At 37.2% G+C, this 23,494-nt stretch overlaps 1 protein-coding gene across 1 annotated transcript; it reads left to right on the top strand.

Annotated features, from left to right (window-relative positions):
* Window positions 1–7,029: 7,029 nt before the first annotated feature.
* Window positions 7,030–20,615, top strand: ENAM (enamelin). The gene is given in 9 exon segments (XM_068542172.1): window positions 7,030–7,083; window positions 8,910–8,978; window positions 9,100–9,144; window positions 9,595–9,636; window positions 11,348–11,623; window positions 12,627–12,689; window positions 14,142–14,192; window positions 17,779–18,976; window positions 18,979–20,615. Coding segments are annotated over 9 exon segments (3,435 nt in total).
* The last annotated feature ends 2,879 nt before the right edge of the window (window positions 20,616–23,494 follow it).

Below are 23,494 nucleotides of genomic sequence, written 5' to 3'. Positions count from 1 at the left end.
CATGTGGGAATGGCTTCCAAGAATATTCCTACTTCCCATGCCTAATTCTCAATACCTACTCATTCTACACCTGACCTAAAGGTGCAGGACCAGAGATCATACTGTGAAACGAATATGTCTTGAAAGCTGGCACTGGAAACATGTGAGTAGAGGAGGAGAAATAGGGCTTCAAACATATAGATGCTATAATAGAGGTCAGGTAGTTAGTAAAAATATTAAGTTGTTTTTCGAGATTTTATATTGTTTGTACTATTTGTCACCTCTTAAATATCTGAAATTTGTTGCAATTTCTTATCTAAACAAATATTTTTCTTACCTAAATTTTGTGTTGTTTTTCTTAAAGGAAAAGGCCCCAAAATTATACTAGCTAAGGCCTCATATAACCTGGATCCACTGTTAATTAAGCATCATATTTAGCTTAGCTAGTAACCAGAGTGGTAGGAAAACACAGAATGTTACATACTTCTTATTATGTCAAAGCAGGAAATAAATCACATGATAGTTGTAAGAAAAGTGATTAGAATTCCTAAAATAAGATGTAGAAGGGAAAGGCACTGGTCTGGATACCCCACTAGCAATGTGACTCCAGAAAAATAAGTTATTAGATGTCAAGGACAGCAAGGTTTTTCCTGAAATAAAATTCTAGAAGAAATTTCCTCTGTAGAGTTTTATATAATGCATATTAAGTGACATAGTACAGCTTTCAACAATATTTTATGGAAAAGTCCTTCTCTAGGCTTGAGATTCTGTTTGACTAGCCCTGCTCACCTCTTCTAGCCTCATCTCTCACCACTCTCAGCCATGGAGTTCTTTTGCAGCCATTCTAGACTTTTCTAAGTTGTTAGAATTCACCTTGTTCATTCTTCCTCCAGACTTCACCAATGCTATTCTCTGCCTTGAACACTTTTCTATGTTCTTCTGGCTACCTTCCACTCAGACATCAGGTTATAGCTTATATCTCACTTCCTCTGAGACACCTTCCATAAAATCCCTCCTACGTATCCCTCCAATGTCAGTATTACACCTGACACTGCAAGGTCTAGATCCACTATTGGATAAATAGCTCCATGATGGCACAGACTCTGTCCGTGGTGTTTACCATAGTAACACCACTCACTTGCACTGTTTCCAGCACCTGCTGGGTGCTTAATAAGAGCAGATTTCCTATATCTATCTCTCATTTGTGAGCTTTAGTAAATACGCCTTAGTGGAAGTGATTCTTTAAAGGAGCTAAGCTAATCTAAAGGTATGGGCTACAGATGGTGTGACTCAAGTCACACCAGAGACAGAAAGTGGTTGAATAGCTCTATTCCCAAAACCATTTCTCTCAACCAGGCATTTCAGCAGAACTGAACTGCAAATATTTTAAGGTTCTCTTAGATTGAAAGTCCAGACTACTAGTATTCTACTCTGCTGATAAAAGACAATATCATAGGCTTTGGAAAACAAATAGGGAGATTCTTGTTAAGGAAACTGAAAGGCAGTGAAGTCTAAGGAAATTCCCAATGTCCCAGGGTTGGTGAGTGATCAATTAATCTAGAAACTAGGTATTCTGACTCCCTGTGATTTTTCCCCACATTTTACACCAAGATACCCCAATAGGGACAATGGCAGTCATTGTTAAGAAAAAAAAGCTAAATAAGCTGTGTCTTAATGTCACTGCTTCAATTCAGGCCAAGACAACATGGAGTAGAGGACAGAACAGGGACCCTGGGGTCAGACTGTCTGGCTTTAGCCACTTACTGGCTATGTAACTAAACAAGCTACTTAATCTTTCTATGTGTTTCCTTATAGTAAAATGTATATAATAATAGAACCTATCTCATAGGCTTGTGGTGAGGAATGGTGAGAATTAAACCATGAAAATTGCTTAGAGCAGCACCCAATGCATATAATAAATGGTCAAGATATATAAGATATTATTTCCATGATGAGATGACATCACAACCAGCTTCCATGAAGTATAAGTAGAAAAATGCTTAAGTCACATGGAACACTTACTATGAGTCAGGCACTATTCTAAGTATACATTACTCAGTATTTTGAAACTCAAGGCCTGTGTTCTTAACTATTGGGTTACATTTTCTTCTCAGACTGAAGAGAGAAGATGGAGAACAAAGTAATCTTCTTAGATTCTGAGTCATTTTTAAGCTAATCTTCAGTACATATAAACACTACCTCTGAGGGTGGCCCAAATAAATAACCACCTGCCAGCAGTAACTCACTGGCATCACAGAGGAACTTTTGTATTTGTAGATCAAAAGCTAGACTTAAACTGAATAAATCTGATAAACTTTATGATCCAGTTTTTTTTCTATATTCTATTTATGAAGATGTTTGTTTGCTCCTTGGAGGTTTTTTTGTTTGCTTTCTGTGTTTTTGTTCTTTTTTTCATCAATAAGCACAAAGAGGTGAAACAGCCTTAAAAATCTTTAAGAAATGTGTCAGTGGTCAGTAACAAAGCAGCTATTGAGCAAGCTCTAATCATAATCACAGGTAACATTTATATATCTATTTATGGCATTTATTTAAGCTATGTACTAAGAACTTTAAATAAATTATTAAATTCTCAACACACTAATGAAGGAAATACTATTATTATCCCCCACTTTACAAACAAGGAAACTGAGACTTAAATACGTTAAGTCACTTGACTAAGGTTTTAAAACAATTAAGTCATAGATACCAGAATTCAAACCCACTACTGAGTTCTGCCTCAGAAAATTTCCTATCCCAACAGCTTATGCAGGATGGGTGGGCACCTCAGCTGGGGATTTGCATGAGCTGCTCAGGAAATGTCTGTGGAATAAACATTATTAACCACTTAACCTGTGAAAGATTAAACTACACGTTCTCTTCCTTATGAAAGAAGGTTTCTCACTTTAGGGCCTGAAGATATGCTATAGGAATAGTTCCAGAGAGAAATCAAGATTGTGGATGCTTGGATACTATTTGGCCACCAATAGTGGATTCCTAAGACACTACTTTATTTCAAGTATCCCAAGTTCAGCAATCCTGCAGTGTGGAAGGGTTCTACTAATAATAATCCACAGAACTTCAGTGTGACAGTCATGTGCTTAGAAGATCTATTTGCTCTGAGAATCATGGCTGCCTTTATTGCTCGTAGGTCCTTAATTATGAAGTATAATGTGGAACCACAAAAGTACCTTAATGTATTGATCAGTCATACACTGATCATCATTCAGTGCCTGCTAGGTGCCAGGCACTTTACACACGTTATTTAAATTACTTCCTAGAAGAAACTTATTACCATTTTACTGAACAGGAAATTAAACAGTTGGCTAATTTGTGGAAGGTTTAAACTCAGGTCTGGCAACTCCAAAGCTCAGCCTCTTTCCACCATAGAAATCAAGATTTTTCTGCTCCCAGTGGCTTAAAATCTAGGGCAACAAGAGGATCTTAGGAGAGTGGGGAGGTCACAGACCCTTCAAGGATATAGGTTCTCCTTCAGGGGAAAAAATTGCATCCACACACAAATTCTTACATACAATGGCATAGGTTTACAGAGACCGAATAAGAAGTCTTGTTTTATGGACAAAAAGGGAAAAGGGAAACAGAGAAAAAGAGAGAGAGAGAGAAATTCTAAAAATTTAAAAAGCCAAATAATAAACATATTCAAAAACAGTTGTAATCGTTTGGAAGGAAAAAGTATTTATAAAATAAGTAAAGATAATTGGAGTAAAGGAGGAAAAGTCACAAAGGACTAATTTCAAAATATTCTATGGAGTTAAGCACTTCTTTAGTGTTTTTAAAGAAAAAAAAGGTGCTTGGTTGTTTTCTCAATCTGATCCACCACTACTAAGAGTTCACCCATTCAATAGCTTAGCTGTTTTTTTTTTTTTTTAATATTTATTTATTCATTTTGGCTGTGCAGGGTCTTAGTTGCAGCACACGGGATCTTCGTTGCGGCAGGCGGGATCTTTAGTTGCAGCATGCGAACTCTTAGGTGCGGCATGCATGCAGGATCTAGTTCCCCGACCAGGAATCGAACCCAGACGCCCTGCATTGAGAGTGTAGAGTCTTACCTACTGGACCACCAGGGAAGTCCCTTAGCTGGGTTTTTAAAACATGCGTTATTTCATGACCATTAACCAGCCTTATGGCAGGGGGAACAAGGGTAAACAGAGAAGCGATCAAGTGAGGTTTAGTAGCAACTCCCAATAACCTATATGGCTAAGGCTGATAAAACTCTAGCCTCTATATGAAGGGTACAGGCAGAAACCAGGGTCATCCAGCATCACGATTCCCATTTCATCTTCGTGAATACACTGTTCCCTCGGTGTCCCATCACTTACAAACAAATATCAGCATACACACAGTATTGTAATTCCTACTCAGTTTCTACAAAATCAGATAAAGACAGTCAGACACTTGGAGCAGATATAACTTTGCACACTTTCTTGGACACATACAGACTTAAAAGATATTTAGAGATTAATTTAAAGTCATCCGGAGGAAAGGGAACACTCTTGCACTGTTGGTGGGAATGTAAATTGATACAGCCACTATGGAGAACAGTATGGAGGTTCCTTAAAAAACTACAAATAGAACTACCATATGACCCAGCAATCCCACTACTGGGCATATACCCTGAGAAAACCATAGTTCAAAAAGAGTCATGTACCAAAATGTTCATTGCAGCTCTATTTACAATAGCCAGGACATTGAAGCAACCTAAGTGTCCATCATCGGATGAATGGATAAAGAAGATGTGGCACATATATACAATGGAATATTACTCAGCCATAAAAAGAAATGAAATGGAGGTATCTGTAATGAGGTGGATGGAGTTAGAGTCTGTCATACAGAGTGAAGTAAGTCAGAAAGAGAAAAACAAATACAGTATGCTAACACATATATATGGAATCTAAGGAAAAAAAAAAAAAAGGCCATGAAGAACCTAGTGGCAAGATGGGAATAAAGACACAGACCTACTAGAGAATGGACTTGAGGATATGGGGAGGGGGAGGGGTGAGATGTGACAGGGTGAGAGAGTGTCATGGACATATATACACTACCAAATGTAAAATAGATAGCTAGTGGGAAGCAGCCGCATAGCACAGGGAGATCAACTCGGTGCTTTGTGACCACCTAGAGGGGTGGGAGGGAGGGAGATGCAAGAGGGAAGAGATATGGGAACATATGTATATGTATAACTGATTCACTTTGTTATAAAGCAGAAACTAACACACCATTGTAAAGCAATTATACTTCAATAAAGATGTTTAAAAAATAATAATAATAAATAAAGTCATCTATTCCGGTGCAATTTTATTCTTTGTGGTACTAAATTCAGGGAGTTTGAGAGCTAAAAAATGCAGTGTTATTTGGCCCAAGAGGAAGGACACGGCACCTCTCATGCCTTGGAAGAACAGCACCTTGTACAACCCCTGGGTGAACTGATGTGCACAGTCACACAAAGTAGGAACCATCTTTTGGCATCAAATTCAAAAATTCTTACTATTTAAATGCCAACATTAAAATAAGCAAATATCACCACTACAAATGGAGCCAAAGGGAACAGGAGAATCTAAGTTCAGCAAAGATAACAAAGCTTGCTCTTGTCAATGAAAAATATAATTGTCCTATTTATTTATTTAGCAGTGAAGTCTTTATTACGGAGTCAGATTTCTAAAAACATCCATAACATAATTCCTTCAGCGAATTTCTCAACTCCGATTTTCATGAGGTTGTATTATCATGAATAGCTGAGAGTTCATTTGTCATTTTGCCTTTCTCTTCTACAACTCTGAATCCCCAGTAACTAACCTATATTGACTTCAAGAAGAGTACTATGTCCTGGTAACCTTATGTAATATGAATCAAATCAAGTCACTGAGTTGAATGTTGACATAACATTCCAGTTAATTTTAATTATATATTAAATATATACTAACTAAACATATTAAACTAAATACATATTTTGGCCTGCCTTTTGATCATGGTCAATGCTTCATGACAATAGCATATGGTTAATATTCATTCACCTTTGTTCCCTAAATATCTTTGCATAAACAATGTTTCTATACTTAAAAAACCCCAAATTCATCAAGGAAAGCATCTTCTAAATCTTACTGCTGTAAGCTCATTTTCCTGGACTGTTATTATACATAACAAAAGACTTGATTTGACAGCTCCTATAATAACATATTATAAAGTTTACATTGGATGTGTTTTTTTACCTTAAACTCTTGTGATGGCAAAACCATTTTTCTCAAAGCTGATTGGTTGTGCAGGTCTACAACAGTGCTTAAATGTGACCCAAGCTTTCTGACAAGGAGGAGTCTTTTTATTTTAAGCCTTTTTGGTACAGAACATGACATCTTCATGATGAATTTTTGTTTTATCATTAAGAAATAAATGTGTCTATCTTCTTGAGATCTCCCTGGCTATAGCAACTTGTAGTCATTTCCACTGTAGACCATTAAGAATATATTTCAAAGACAAGCTAGCAAAGTTCAAGTAAAAGTTATTTTTTATATGTTGGAGCTTCTAAGTGTCATTGGGTGAGTATTAGAGATTTTCAACATAATTAATATAGTTCCAAATAATGAACTTAATTCATAGATGTTGGTTGACTTCCTGATTGCATTCTTTGATGTTTGTTGATAATCAATTTTTGCACAGTAATCTTCTGATAAAACTTTAAACTTCTTGGTTTAGCTGGTGTATTTATTTTTCTTATAAGCTTTCTTCCAAACTATTTAGATCTCATTTAACACTGAGCTTTTGTACACGTCCCCATTGAGCATTCAAGTTTTGTCAACATTGCACTAAAAGTATCTCAAAATACGGTGCCTGGGTCATTTTCTCTCTGATTTAGCTTTCACCCTACTCTTAAAGCAATAGAAGATTAAGCTTGAAGAGAGTTTGAAGACTCTCTAATAAAGGTAGAGCTGAAGCTTTGCTCTTAGTTTCTTCATTTATTTGTTTCACTTCTATATTTGAGCTTCTTCTCATGCAAAATCTATACTTTTCTTAAAGGCTTATGAAAATTTTGGTGAAAAAATGTTGCTGCTGCAGTGCAGGCATGAAGCCTCTTCTCCTAAGCTAGATAACTTGGTGAGTATTTTCATTTATTTTTCCTAATACAAACAGATCAGATATCGAACTAAATATTGTCAGAAGTACACCTGAGAGGATAAAACACTATTTAAATATGTCAGAAGAAAAAAGAGCATCTGAGTCCACAGATGGAATGTTAGAACTAAGAACTTACATAGTCATTGTATTCCATAACAATCATTATAATTTAAAAAAAAAAAACAGCTAAGCATAGACTTTTATCCAATTATTAATTTTTAGAGATGGAAGGAATCTTAAAGTCATCCAACATAATATATTAATTTTATAAAAGAGAAAAAGAGTGACATTTTATACTTGCAAAACAAAAGACCACATCTTCCTATATGAGTGTGTAGCATTACCAAGAATCTCAGTGACTGCTACTACAGAAATTAAATGGATGATTAAGCAAGATAGAAATTAAACATACAAAGGTTCCCCCAAAATCTCAGGCCATAATCTTAGAAAGTAGATTTAGGAAAGCATTCACCAGTATTCTCCTTATTAACTTCCTTGTGTTGTTGTAGCCTATACTAAGCACACTAGTTTCAGTTATTTTTAATTCTCTACAATGCTATGATTCTGAAAATCTTTAATTGGTAGGAAAGGCATTTACATATTACTGCTTCCTTTGTTTAATTACACTCTCCCAATTTCTCTGATATATAAAAGGTAACTCATTAAACCTACGTTTAAGAAAATGATGAAGTGTCCTCTAGTTATATTGCTTCTGTGGAAAGGAAGTAGAAGGGTGAGCATTGGCTCAAATCACTACTAGGTGCATTTCATGCCCAGAAAATGAAAGAAGAAACAAAAGGAATGAGCAAATACTGGTGTCTATATCCTGGTTACTGGCTAGGAATTGTCTTGCATCTGATAAACCATGAAAATATATCATTCTGATTAAAACCTTTATTTTTGTCTATTATATATGCAAGTGGAAGAGTTTTCTTAAGGGGTTACCCAAGTAAATGCTTTAGAAGAAACCTTGTTCAAAGATGTAAATACAAGTATTAATTATACAAGCCTTGCATAATTAACTAGAGTGGGATAAATAAAATCCATGAAAACAATCTCCAAACTTCATATATGTCTATAGTTTCTATCTTTTCCTCTATGTTTAATCAAAGTGTCTAACAAAGAGATAAATTTATAGTTTTTCTTATTTTTTCCCATTTCTTTTACCAGACCTTGAGCAGAAGTGATTTGTAAAAAGATTAAATAATAACAATAACAATAATAATAACAGAACAACAATAGCGGAAAGAAGAAAAGCATAGATTCTAAAATATTCCAGTGTATATAACAAGCCTTTTTATAATGGAATGTAGTCTATAGCACCTTAGAAAGTAGCTCAAAGTACTGATTTTGGATTGTCCCATCACTGGGACTGAGATTATCCTGAACAGTGAATATAGTTAGACACTACTATGACTTTCTAAACCAGCCTAGCAACTAGAAATTCAAAATCACCAACATTCATATTTTTCAAGATAAATTTCTAATTTTCACATTCCAGTGCTATGAGCCATCTTTTCAAGCATCAATGTCTTCTGTCTCTCTGTCTCTCTCTTTCTCTCTCTCTCCCTCTCTTACTTTTATCTTTCCTTTTTAACTGACCCTTTTGGCAGCTTAGAACAGTACCAGGTAATAACTATCTAATAGTTTCTTAATGTAAAATAAACATGGCAGCAGAGGTCCCTTTCACTGTGTATATCAGTGTTCTCCTTGACAGGCAGGTGGGCTAGTGCCTGGATAAGCACCAAGTGCCCCCAGCAGAATTATTTCACAGTTCAAAAATAAAATCCAGTTTTGTATTCCAGGTACCAAGTGGAAAAATGAAGATTCTCCTCATCTTTCTAGGTCTGCTTGGTTATTCCATTGCTATGCCAGTGAGTATTAAAAAAAATTAGGACTTTTCTTTATGTTCTATTGTTGCATAGCTTGGGGACAATTCCTGGGCTTATTTCAATTGATGTTCTGAATTTGTCACAAATATTCTCTCACTTCCAGTTGCAAATGCCCCGAATGCCTGGATTTAGCAGTAAAAGTGAGGAGGTATGTATGTTCAGTCTCAGGAGAGACATTTTCCAGAGCCCTGTCCTGAGAGTTCATTTAAAAAGAAGAATATTAGGGAGTTCCCTGGTTGCCTAGAGGTTAGGATTCTGGGCTTTTAATGCCAGGCCCAGATTCAGTCCCTAGTCAGGGAACTGAGATTCTGCAAGCTGCAAGGTGCCGCCAAAAAATAAAAAATAAAAAGGAGAATACTGGAAAACTTTCTGATATATAAAATTTCTTATGAAAGAGGCAGAGAGACTCTACCTCTTAAACTCTCAAATCATAGTGCCATAGAAGGTTTTTAAATTTCATTACTTATTTTAAATTCATGCATAACCAGTAAAAGACATTATGACTGTTATATCTAAAAATCAGAAACTTATTTCTTGTGATTTTATTGAATAAAAAATTTTCACTTTGTGCCACATAAAAGGATTCCTTTTGTCACAGATGATGCGCTATGGTCACTTCAACTTTATGAACCCCCCACCTGTAAGTTCCGCTTTATATTATTTCTAATGATTTCTTGTTTATACACAGATAGTTATAAGGTTTGTCTTAGCTAATAAAGACACCAATCATTATTCACATGTTTTAATTAACCATTATAAGAGTTTCAAGGAAAAAAAATTATTTCACCTATCCCCTTACACCAAATTTTCTTCTTATTCATTAATATTGTACTTTCATGTAGATAAAAAGTGTTTATTAATTATACTGCTTCTTTATATCTGAGAGAAATTTGTTCTGGGAAAAGACTACACAAGATATATTTACAAATAATGAGAACAAAAAAATAGCATAAGTAAACACTGGGAGGAGGATAAAGTTTTATTTGGATTATCTTGAAAGATAACACTAAAATTATGAAATAAGTTTTTGTCCAATTTTTAAAATTTAGCTTATACTTCCCACTATGTGCTAACTCTTAGAACTAACTAATAATGAACATATTATCAGTTGAATCTTCTGGCATAATTTTTCTGAAAAAATTGTATGATAGTACAATAATACTATATGTTACTTTTGACTTTTGTAACATGATCATGAGACCCATTGGGGGGAAAAATCAAGGACTTCATCAATTTTCCCTTAATCTTTTTCATTCAAGTCATTCTCTTTTAAAGCCCCTCACCTAAAATCATCATCATTGTCAATTTTCTCATTTTAACTTTTGATAGGCCCAACTTTTCAAACTCTCATTCTCAGTTTTAGCAAATTTGCCAGTGATTTGAAATTTTTACCAACTTAATTGTCATGAAATCCTACATCTTAATGCAAGATTTGCAATTTCACCTTCCATCAATCCATATGGCATTTGCACGGTATTGTGTGTGTATCATCCATAGACAGTGAGAGACTGATTAACGAAGCCTGGAGACAGAAACTGGTGTTAAGTCAGAGAGGGAATGTTTGAATGGGAACTACTGTTGTAAGAGGTCAATTCATACATTAGCATTTTCAGATTATAACTACTTTTGCTTCCCTGCCAACCTTGTAATTGTGGAGATCTTCATAATGAAAACGGAATTAATGAGGATTCACCTGTAATCGAGAAGCATAGGCCCCATATAAGGATATTTACACACATAAAACTTTTACTCTTTTTTTTTTTTTTTTAACACTCTCACTTCCTTTGTCTTCTTTTTGCTCTTTCTCCTCTTCATCCAGCCTGTAACAAGTCACAGGAATTTTGAACTTGATATCAACTCCTCTGTAACTTGACTTGTACACTTCTTACCTGAGTCAGGGCTCCAGTTAGAAAATTATAAGCTGAATTCTTTAACTGAAATTTCTCACCTAATTCTGCCTTTTGCTTTGTTTCATTGGTTTTCTGAAAGACTGAAATTCATTTCTGTAAGAAAACATGTAAAGAAATGCTAGCTAGGGGGGTGAGAGGGAGGTCCAAGAGGGAGGGGATATACGTATACATATAGCTGATTCACTTCGTTGTACAGTGGAAACTAACACAACATTGTAAAGCAACTATACTCCAATTAAAAAAAATAACAAAAATAAAAAGTATAGGAGAGCATTAAAAAAAAAAAAATGCTAGCTAATGAGCTTGAAGCTTCCACTGTTGACTTAAGCTTCATAGGCTTTTTAAGATCCTGGACTGAGTTTTAGAGACTGACAGAAGAGGGTGGGAAGAGCTGGAGTACCAGCCCTCATGTGATTTTACTGTTATTTACTACCCTTGCAGATGGCACACCTGGGTCCCTTGTATGGAAATGGTATGCAGCTCCCTCAGCTCTTCCTGCCGTACCAGATGCCCATGTGGCCTCAGCCACCACCCAACAAGAAGCGCCCACAGAAACCCTCATCTCCCTCAGCACCCAAACACCAGAGCAAGACTGATCAAGCCCCAGAGACCCAGAAACCCAACCAGCCTCAACTAAAGCAGCCCCTACCGGAGCATCCTTTAAAGCAGCCATCACCCACCCCAACTCAGCCCCAAGAGGAAACCCAGACACCTCAGGTGAGGCTTGCCCAGCAAAATTCCAAACCAGAGTCATAAATGGCCTCAGAGGGCTTGGGAGGGCCATGCCATCCTCACAAACACACTTCCTCCAACGCTCCTCAACACGGATACCGCTATGTACAAAACAGCATCATTAGTTTGGACACTTTCTTCCAAGGTGATGCTGTCACCACCTATCCAAAACTGCCTGGTGAGTCTATTCTAGCCTTCATTTAATGAAAAATTACCCAAATACTGTTGAGAAGCTCCCTTTAAAATACAGAGGCAACAGGGTATAAACATGAGCACCAATAGAAAAGTCAGGGCACAGAGATTCGAATTCCACCCTGGCCCTTATTAGTTGTATGATCTTGAGCAAGTCACTTTGCTCCAGGTTCATCATGAGTAAATGGAATGTTCTCTAAGTCCCTTCCAGATCTACGCTTCGATGATCTAAAATATTGCTCTGAAAGTTAACACTGCTTCCAGGACTTCAGGATAGCATAAATGTAGTCCTGACTTAAAGCAAGAAGATAGGCAGATGGTTTCTCAAGATCTCATCCATCATGGAGCTTCTAAAATGTTGTCTTAAGTCGATTAGCCTTCATTATCAGACCTATTATAGCTGTAGAGAATACAAATTTGAATGAAAAGACACTCCTGGCTTTGAATCCTGGCTTCAATCATTTACCAGCTCTGAGATTTGGGGCAAGTGACTCAATTTCTCTGAACCTCAGAATCTTAAGTGAAATGAGAATAATAGCACATATCTTCTATGGTTATGTGAGGATTAAATGAGCTTACTAGTATAAAATTCTCAGCACATTACCTAGAACATAAGTGCTCAATAATACTAATTGTTATTATTATTATTATCATCTCTGCCCTTAAAAAATTCACAGTTTAATGCAAAGGAAGATGTAGACTTCCAAGTTCCAAATAATTGTCTTTAGTAAGTTTGTTTCATTTTTCATTTACTCTTCTCATTTCCACATCACTCTGATTCTTTTGTTCTTTCTAGGCATTCCCACCATTCGGCAATGGGCTATTTCCCTATTAACAGCCACCGTGGCATGTTCCACATGTGAGTTCCTTTCCTTTAAACTAGAATTGAAAAATAATATTAGCATGTTATATCTCAAACTAATTTGAGTTCATACATTCTAAATGGAATGCCATATGCCAATCAGTAGAGAATATGAAACAAAATCATCACATCAGTAATCATGTAGGAAAAAAAGAACTTTTTAAATGGATTTTTTACTCAAATTGGAGAAATGAACACAGCCTAAATCATCCAACACTACTACTAACTTAGATAATGAATTAATTTCAAAAGGTTGTGCTCCTTCACTACTATTCCTCACCCAAGAGATGAGAAAACACAAAGATTATCCTCATTTAATGTAATGGGGAAATTGGGACAAAATGGAGTTTGAAAACCATGATTAGACTAAGATCTTTCCATAATATCTTATTATTTCTAGACAAAGATATTTCATTGTAAAGAATCTTGCAAATAATAATTATAGGAATCCTTTAAAGGTTAAAATCATTAAAATAAAACATAATGTTGAAATTGCATGACAAGCATTTAAAATATGAATCACAAAATAAACTAATTGAACTAAAGAAATATTAATGGTCAGTTGCAGTTAAACTAACAAAAACAACAACAATAAATATCTGATGACTCTTCATTTAGCTATGGCATTGGTTTTTCTTGTCTACAATTCTATAACCAAGAAGGCTTCTTATAACCAAGGAACAATTCATTTCAAGCAGTAAAAGTTTCTTATTTCTTTTTCCTTATAAGAGTGACATCCTTTTTACTGGCAATACTGAACTAAGAAAATGAAGGCAGTACCAGGTGAAGATTTAAAAAGGAGATGAACATGATTCTCTTGCTGAAATATCTATTAATCTCATCTATGTAGAACTTCTGTGAATTGCTTTTTGAAACCCTCCCACTATGCTTTTCTCAACCCTCCCATGAGCAGAAACCCAACCTCCTAGTTTGATTAAGAAAATAAACCTTGGTTTTGACTATAAAAATATTTTAGTAATAATCCAGGAAGGATTGTCAGTTTGTCACCTTAAATGTAAACATTCAAAAAATAACATCATTATTTAATCTCAATTATTAGATATTCTAATATAGATGTTTGGATCCTAACAGCACTCAAATCTCTCTCTCTCTCTCTCTGTGTGTGTGTGTGTGTGTGTGTGCGCGCGCGCACGCACGCATGTGTGTATTGGTGATGGGGCAGGACGACTGCCAGGAGATGCAGCCACACATGGTATTTTGCGTAAGATAACCTGGGATCCAGCTGAAGGCTCTGTATTTACCAGAATTCACTGATGGTTATGTCATAATTATTAATAGCTAGATTTTAAGAGCTAAAGACTCAGAAGCTAAAAGCCACCAACACTGCTAACGCTGACTTGAACTATTTTTTAAAATCTTGAGTTTTACAATCAAATGGCAGCGTAGAAAGTGGTTTTCTCTGTGTTCATTGTGTCTTTCACCTTTCAGAGGGTACCATCAGGTTATGGACGTCCACCAGTCAGCAATGAAGAAGGTGGGGTAAGTACAAGCAAAGCTACGTTCCTCATTAGGAATTACAATCTGAAAGTCTCTGCTTTTTTTTATCCCTATCTAATAAGAAAGTTAAATTCCAACACATGAACCTGTAGCTCAATCACCCGTGATTTTTAAAAAGTGAAACAAACCAAGCAAGTAATCTAAAATAAAATAAATGTGATATATCATTTCTCCTCTACATGTATAGAAATCAACCTCTCTCTCTCTCTCTCTCTCTCTCTCTCTCTCTCTCTCTCTCTCAGAAGACTAACTTACTAACCTTTGCTCAAGGTTGATGCTGGACTCTAAACAGTGATGGAACAACTAGTCAACAGGAATGAAGTAAATCTATCTCAGAATGTTATCCCCAGAAGGGAATTAAGTAATCATCTACTGACCTCATTGTACAAATAAATTGAAGCCAAGAGAAGCTAAATTACTATTCAGTTTTACCTACTGAGTTAGAGGATAAACTGGACCCAGAATCCAAGTGTTCTGATATCCTATCCAATGGCTTTTTTAGTACACCACACTAGGAGAGGGGCCAAATGCAGTGATACACTATTTAAATATTCTAGCAATGTGTCATCAAAAAAAGCCATTGTAGTGATTGTGGCACAGTACCCCACCCCTGGAGTGTACTTCCTCTTTTTCCCTAAATATGTGATATGTCCTCAGTGAAATGTGGAAACCTGATAGTTCTAGGGGGAGGGGCTGAGGGGCGGGTAGTTAAAATAATGACATTGAAAATTCCTATTCAGTAATGGCATAAGGTGCTTTCAGATATATCATTGTGAAATAATCCCAAATGATTATTCAGATAAATGTATGCAACCTGGAAATGGGCACTTCAATTTTTTTTTTAATTTTCATTGTGGTATAGTTAGTTTACAATGTTGTGTTAGTTTCAGGTGTAGAGCAAAGTGAATCTGTTATATATATGCATATATCCACTCTTTTTTAGGTTCTTTTCCCATGTAGGCCATTACAGAGTATTGAGTAGAGTTCCCTGTGCTATACAGTATGTCTTTATTAGTTATCTGCTTTATATATAGTAGTGTGTATATGTCAATCCCAGTCTTCCAATTTATCCCTCCTCCCCCTTACCCCCTGGTAACCATAAGTTTATTTTCTACATCTGTGACTCTATTTCTGTTTTGTAGATAAGTTCATTTGTACCCTTTTTTCTAGATTCCACATATAAGCGGTATCACATGATATTTGTCTTTCTCTGTCTGACTGACTTCACTCAGTATGACAATCTCTAGGTCCATCCATGTTGCTGCAAATGGCATTATTTCATTCTTTTGGACATTTAGGTTGCTTCCATGTCCTGGCTATTGTAAACATGGGCACTTCAAATTTTTACAAACATTTCATGAGAGAGTGAAAGAGGATGACCCAGGCAATTAGCATAGGTATTAACAAATCTGCATTCCACCTCTCGGGGACACTGCCTGATTTCCTGCATGCTGTCCGAGACATATCCTCACCCATCCGTCTCTTCATCTCGATCCACAAGTAGGGATAAAAATACTTTTTCTTTAGATTGTATTTTTTTTAAAAGAAAAACTAAATGACCTAAATGCCACATGTGTGTCTAACAAACATACTAACTGACACTGCTCATGATGATTGCATCATTCATTAAACAAACATTTATTAAGCACTTCCCACTGTGCTAGGTACTGGGGAAAACAAAGATGAGAAGAATGTGTTCACTCAAAAACTTCACATGGGAAAGTCAAGTGGGAGAATCCCAGAAAAATAAGCAACTGAAATTCAGTGGGATAACTGTTAAAGCAGAAGCCTGTACTGCTGTGGACACCTGAGAGTAGAGCCTAATTCTGCCCAAGAAAACCAGGACAGAGAAGGGAGCATTCAAGCTGAGTCCTGAAGATGAATCAAGTTCTCCAGGAGGGATAAATGTATAGGCAAAGAGAAAGTTCAATCTGAAGAAGCCATGTGCAAAGGCACTGAAACATAGAGTACTCAGAGAACTAAAAGTAGTTGTTTTTTAATTATTATCTATTATAGTAAGAACACTTAACATGAGATCTACCCTCCCAACAAATTCTGAAGTATACAATACAATATTGTTGCCTATAGGTACAATGTTCTACAGCAGATCTTATTCATCTTGCTTAACTGAACCGTTAAGCCCGTTGATTAGCAACTCCCCATTTCCCCCTCCCCCTAGCCCCTGGCAATCACCGTTCTACTCTTTGATCCTATGAATGTGACTGTTTTAGATACCTCATAAAATGGAATCATGCAGCATTCATCTTTCTGTGACTGGCTTACTTCACTTACCAAAACGTCCTCAAGGTTCATCTATGTTGGTGCATATTGCAGAGTTTCCTTCTTTTTTAAGGTCATTGTGAATAGTGCTGCAAGTAGTGTGATTTACAACCGCATAAAGTACAAGGGGGAGGAAGTGAGGCTGGATATAATTGTTATGGGCCAGATGATTATTTAAAATAATAATAATTATCATTATTATATTTATTAATATTATATATTATTATTACCAGGCACTTAGTTAAGTACCAGGCACTGAGCTTTATATATGTTACCTCACTTGATCCTCATGATAACCTATGAGGTAGATATTATTTTATTATCTCCATTTTACAAATGAATAAACTGAGGTTAGCCCAGAGTCATACTATTAGTACTGGTGGAATAGGGATTTTAACCCATATTTGTCTAGAGCTCCACTCTTTGGCACCATGCTTTGTATGTTATGCTCTGGGTTTAGAGTTTGTCCTGTAAGGTAAGGGCAACTTTACTTAATATTTAAGGAGGAAAGTGACAGAACTTTCCCAAACACCCACCCCCAACCTCCACTACTCTGATGGCAATGGAGAGGCAGGATTATAGGAAAGTAAAATTATATCCAGAGTAACCAGTAAGAAAACTGTTGCAACAGTTCAGGGGTATTGGGGATAAAGGAGGAGGGGCAAAGATGAAAGTTTCGATTTTATAAGATTTGGTCATTAATTATCTGGGGGAAATAAAGGAGAGAGTGGAAACTTGGGAAACTGGGTAGATAGTGGTGAATTCTGCTTAGATACAGAATATTAGAGAATGAGGTTTTGGGTAAAATGAGTCCAGTCTGGGTACATTCAATTGGAGATACTCATAAACTCTTTAGTGTAGCAGTCTTGCTGTCTCAACCTCAGGAGAGAATCATGTGCCAGAGTTATGGCTTTAGGAGTCACTGGCATGTATCTGTATTGAAAGAACTGGACTGCAATAGATTGATCAAAGCAGGTGTGCAAAATGAGAACAAAAGAATAAGGTGGATAGAGGATGGAATCCTAAAAAAAAAACAAAAAGAACTTAGATTTAGAATCCAGGCCTAGGAAGAGAAAACTGAAAAGTAATGGTCAGATAGTAAGAGTACCAGAAGGAAGAAGGGTCATGGAAACCAAGGAGGAATCAAATTTCAAGAAAGAAAGCATAGCCAACGGTGATTTAAAAATTATGTGGCCAATAAGATTTTTTCTATCACTTTAAAAAATTCCAAGCAGCACCATGGTGGGAAACAAAGAGTAATTATCAATTTCCATCTTCTTCCCTACAGAATCCTTACTTTGGATATTTTGGATATCATGGATTTGGGGGCCATCCTCCTTATTATTCAGAAGAGATGTTTGAACAAGATTTTGAAAAACCAAAAGAAAAAGATCCTCCTAAAACAGAGAGTCCAGCCACCGATCCTTCGGCTAATTCAACAGTTCCTGAAACTAATTCTACCCAGTCAAATGCACCCAATCCCAGATGGAGTCAGGGTGGAAATGACACCAGCCCAACAGGAAACAGTGTCCAGGGGTCTAACACTGTGAGCAATCCTACAGCTCAAAACAGCCCTGCAGTAAATGTTTCAGGCCAGGGAGTTCCAAGAAGTCAAACCCCACGGGGACCAAGTCAGACAAATACTCATGAAAATTATCCAAATCCTAACATCCGAAGTTTTCCTGCAGGAAGACAATGGCGACCTACTGGCACCGTTATGGGGCACAGACGTAATGGGCCTTTTTACCGAAATCAACAAATTCAAAGGGGTCCCTGGTGGAACTCCTTTGCTTTGGAAGGCAAACAAGCAGTTCGTCTAGGATATCCAATATATCCCAGAGCTTATGCTTCCACTGCAAGAGGCAATTCTCCCAATTATGCAGGAAATCCAGCAAATTTCAGAAGAAAGCCTGAAGGGCCAAATAAACACCCTGTGGGAACCAATGTTGCCCCTCTGGGTCCCAAACATGGTACTGTTGGCCACAATGAAAACATCCAAAATCCAAGAGAGAAGCCAGTAAGTCAAAAAGAAAGAATAGTCATTCCTACAAGGGATCCAAATGGCCCCTGGAGAAACTCTCAAGACTATGGAGTTAATAAATGAAACTGTAAACTGCCTCAACCTGAGCATAACATGCTAGTCCCAAATTTTAATTCTATTGGTCAACGTGAAAACTCTTATTACCTGAGAGGAGATTCCAGAAGAGCTCCAAATTCTAATGGACAAACCCAAAGCCAGAATTTGCCCAAAGGGATTATTTTAGAGCCAAGAAGAATTCCATATGAATCAGAAATAAATCAGCCAGAATTAAAGCACAGTATATATCAGCCTGTGTACCCTGAGGGATTCCCTTCCCCTGCAAGGGAACATTTTCCTGCTGGAAGAAATACTTGGAACCAACAAGAAAGCTCTCCACCTTTTAAGGAAGATCCTGGAAGGCATAAAGAACACTTACCTCATCCTTCCCATGGCTCTGGAGGACGCGTTACTACTATAACCCCTATGATCCCAGGGAAAACTCACCATACCTTAGAAGTAATACATGGGCTGAAAGAGATGACTCTCCCAATGCAATGAGGCAACCTGAAAATCCACACTATCCCATGAATAGTCCAGACCCAAAAAAGACAATCCCTTATAATGAAGAAGACCCAATAGATCCAACTGGAGATGAATCTTTCCCAGGACAAAGTAGATGGGGTGTGGCGGAGTCAAGCTTTAAAGGAGACCCAACAGTTAGGCACTATGAAAGCGAGCAATATACCTCAAATCAACCAAAGGAATACCTTCCCTATTCCTTAGATAATCCATCAAAACCCAGGGAGGATTTCCCTTATGGTGAATTTTACCCCTGGAGCCCAGATGAGAATTTCCCATCATATAATACAGCTCCCACTGAACCACGGCTGGTGGAGAGCAGGGGCTATTATGCTAATAATGCCGTTGGACAAGAAGAAAGCACTATGTTTCCTTCTTGGAACTCCTGGGACCACAGGATTCAAGCCCAAGAGCAGAAAGAAAGAAGGCCATATTTTAACAGAAATTTCTGGGATCAGCCAACAAATTTACACAGAGCCCCTGTTAGTTCACCATACCAGAAGGAGAACAAGTCTTATTCCAGTAACTCCCCAGCTGGGCTTCAGAAAAATCCAATATGGCATGAAGGTGAGAATTTGAATTATGGCATGCAGATCACTAGGTTAAATTCACCAGAGAGAGAACACTTGGCTTTCCCAGACTTAATTCCTCCAAGTTACCCAGCAGGTCAAAAAGGAGCACATTTATTTCACCTAAGCCAGAGAGGCCCTTGCTGTGCTGGTGGCTCCACAGGGCCCAAGGACAATCCACTTGCTCTACAAGACTACACTCCATCTTTTGGTCTTGCACCAGGGGAGAACCAAGACACCAGCCCTGTGTATACAGAAGACAGTCATACTAAGCATGCAAGACATACTATCTCCCCGACAAGCATCCTACCTGGCCAAAGAAACAGCTCAGAAAAAAGACTGCCTGGAGAAAGTCAAAACCCAAGTCCTTTCAGAGATGACGTGTCCACTCTGAAGAGGAACACACCATGTTCTATAAATCAGTTGGGCCAAAGGGGAATTATGCCCTTTCCCGAAACCAGTTCCCTTCAATCAAAGAATACACCTTGCCTCAAAAGTGATCTTGGAGGAGAAGGAAACATTTTGGAACAAATATTTGAAGGCAACCCTCTCAATGAAAGAACTGTTGATCTTACTCCTGAGCAGCTTGTTATTGGTATACCTGATGAAGGTCCCAAGCCAGAAGGAATTCCAAGTGAAGTGCAAGGAAATGAGGGTGAAAGGCAGCAGAGAGCATCTAGCATCCTACAGTTACCATGTTTTGGCTCCAAATTAACAAAGCATCACACCTCCAGCACTGGAACTCCATCTAGCTTTGGAAGGCAAGGCTCATTTGATGGGGATCCAATTATGCCTACTGAAATTCCTAACTCATTGGCTGAGTTAGCTACCAGGGCACAGTTTCAGAATATAAATGTAGACCCACTTAATGCAGATGAACACACTCTATTTGATTCTCTTCAAGTAGGGACCAATCCACAGGACGAGGTGCAAGACTGCTTACTACTTCAGGCCTAGGAATTATCTCAATCAAGCATTCTTTGGGGAAGGAAAATACCTGCTATTCTACAGTGGTTTCCAGACATTCTTCCCCCAAGACTTGATAAGTATCTCACCCTCTTGGCGATCCTTAAGTTTTTCCCCATTCCAGCAATAGGAGGTTGGGGCTCTGGGAGGCGCTAGATCCAGTATTGTCACCAATTAGCACAGACTTAAAAAAAAAAAAAAAAACAGGAAGGCTATGACCACCACTGCCTTGAAACTTGGAAGCCACTTGTCTGGATTAGTTTCCCCGTTGCTTGCCGATTCTTCCTTTTTCTCTCAAGGTTCCATACTTGCAAAATTGTCTGGTTTTGCAAGACAGAAAAGCAGATGAACTTTCCATTTTATGTATGGAGATCTATACATCAATATAACCCTAATGCACTGTACTTTTTTTTTTTTCTCATGTTGGTCTTTGTCAGGTTTTTTTTTTTTTCCTGGTTAATATTCTCTTTTGGAATTTTTTCTTCTACTACCTCTTTCTTTACCTTTATCATTTCCTTTTTTATCTTCCTTCCTTCTTTTCTTTCTTTCAACCATTCTATGTTTAGTTTTCTATTTTATCCTTCCTCATCTTTCTCTCTCTATCACTTCTTATATAATAAGCTATCTTTAACCATCACTAGTCTTTACATCTACTTTCTCCATATGTCTTCCTCTCTTTTCACCTTTCTGTTTTGTCTCCCAATGTATCACTTGTCAATCAATCTCTGACTCCTTTCTTCCCTTCCATTTATCTTTTTTCCCTGCTATACCATTTGGATATCTTAAGACTGCCCATCTCACTCCCTCTTTTTATTTACTCTAAATTCTATCCCAATTTTTCTCTTGGCCCAGCCTAACCATCATTGTAGAATGTATTTTGGAAATAGTAGACACTATTACCTACTTTTATTTTTAATTTTCTTATGGCCTTTACCAGGTAGACACAGCTCAGCCAGAGGAACACATTCAAGAAGAAGAATGGGGGAAGAGAGAATATTTACCCAGAACTAGTAGCCTGGAGACAAGACTTAGGAAGGTAGAGAGGGAAGGACTCCCCCTCTTCGACTGAGCATCGGATAAATAGAGTAGGACTTGCCATACCCCATCACCAACTCATAATCTGCAGGATCTAGAGAATATATTGGGGGTAACACTATCCTAATCAAATAAGAGAAACACTCAGTGGTTAATTTCTTTAGTAGCCCAGTATAAGTGATTCTACTGGTGTATGCTACTACTAACATATAGACTTATTCTTCATGCCCTGGTAGAATTATTCACAGACACACTTCCTTGTATCTTGATTAAATAGTGTAAATTATTTTGTAAAGTAGATACTTCTATATTGCCTTGCTTAGAATACATCTAGGTATTTTGTTTTGTTTTTACTAATGGCACTTTGGCCTACTCTCTGTATATTCCTTCCTAGAGAGGAAGAATTCTCTGAATTACCTAGAAAGTTACCTTTTAGCTCTTAGGAATTTATTAGGAGAAAATTTCCTAGGACAGATTTCACAAGAAGATCTCAGACATTTGAGAAAATATGTTGAAAACTTCCTGAGGAAAGGATTCTTGTCCTTTGAGTCTTCTCAAGTTCCTGGCACGGTGTCTTGCACATAGTAGATAGCTTATAAATATTTATTGACTGACTGGTTTTAAAACAGCTTTTGAAGCTCCCACAAAAATAGCACAGTGTGCTTGTCCTGTGGGTAAACCATCTGGGATGCTGAACGAGCCACCACACTCTGTAGCTTTACATATTCAACAACATTTGCATTGTAGAATCTCAGGGTAAGAAGGGATCTTAGAGGTAGATTACCTAGGCCAATCCACTAGTTGCTTAAATCCACCACCGCCACCACCAGATTTTAATCACACACTGAAAAATTATTAACTTATTCTATATAAAACTGTCTCTTAAGAATTATCCTCATCAAAATAAAACTACATTGTTATGTTTCATTACTATTTTCCAAATGATTTTTTAAATCTAGATATGAATACTTTCACTGTAAAATACTCATTCACTTTAATATTTCATCAAAATGCATGGATCATGTATTTCTTTTGGCAGATATGTCAATGGATCTTCATCTACGAGGCACCACAGCTTTAATTTATCATCTGAGACCTCTGTAATGTAAAATATAAAAGCACAGGGGGACAAAAATATCTACTGAATTTGAGAATATAGAGTGAAAAAAAGGGGGGAGGAGACATCCCTGTAGAAAACGACTCTTCATCTTACCACCATAGGTATCCTTCCATAAACCTGGATTCCAGGGCTAAGTTCCTTACAATAAAAAACTTATTCTGCGTGCCCTTGCTAAGTTATTCATTAAGCTTTTAAAGTCAGCTCTAAGATGAAGGTGCATACAGTGGGGATGGCAGGCCCTGAAAGTGATCCCCTCTTGTCTCTAGTGCCCCCATCCCACCACCATGGCCCTATTTCTATGATGAGTTCCTATGTTTATTGGTCATCACCTGCTGATTCTAAAATGGCTGGATATATCCTGGTGATGACTCCAGTTGATAAATTAAAGAAGAAAATAATATCTGAAGATGACAAACAAAGGAAATAATCCAGCAAAGCTAACACACACTTGCCTTATAAGCTTTTCTGTCTCACAGCCTATAACAGATTTCTCTAAAGGGTGGTTGGGCATTGATCCAGTTAGCTGGAGGAAGTCCTGTATTTTTTCACTTTGAGCAAGAAGCAAAATAGGATGATGAAATATAGGGTCCAACCACCTCTGAAAACTCAGCCTAGTAGCCGTTATCACAGAGATTCTTCCCTGGCTTTTTGGATCCCCTGAACATGATTTATTTTAGTCACTCATATCAGAGTCTTAAATTTATATATCTTTAAA

Source organism: Eschrichtius robustus, chromosome 4 (assembly GCF_028021215.1).
Source record: "Eschrichtius robustus isolate mEscRob2 chromosome 4, mEscRob2.pri, whole genome shotgun sequence".
Taxonomy (NCBI): domain Eukaryota; kingdom Metazoa; phylum Chordata; class Mammalia; order Artiodactyla; family Eschrichtiidae; genus Eschrichtius; species Eschrichtius robustus.
Note: the sequence above shows the minus strand (reverse complement) of the source record. Positions and strands in the feature narration are given on the sequence as shown.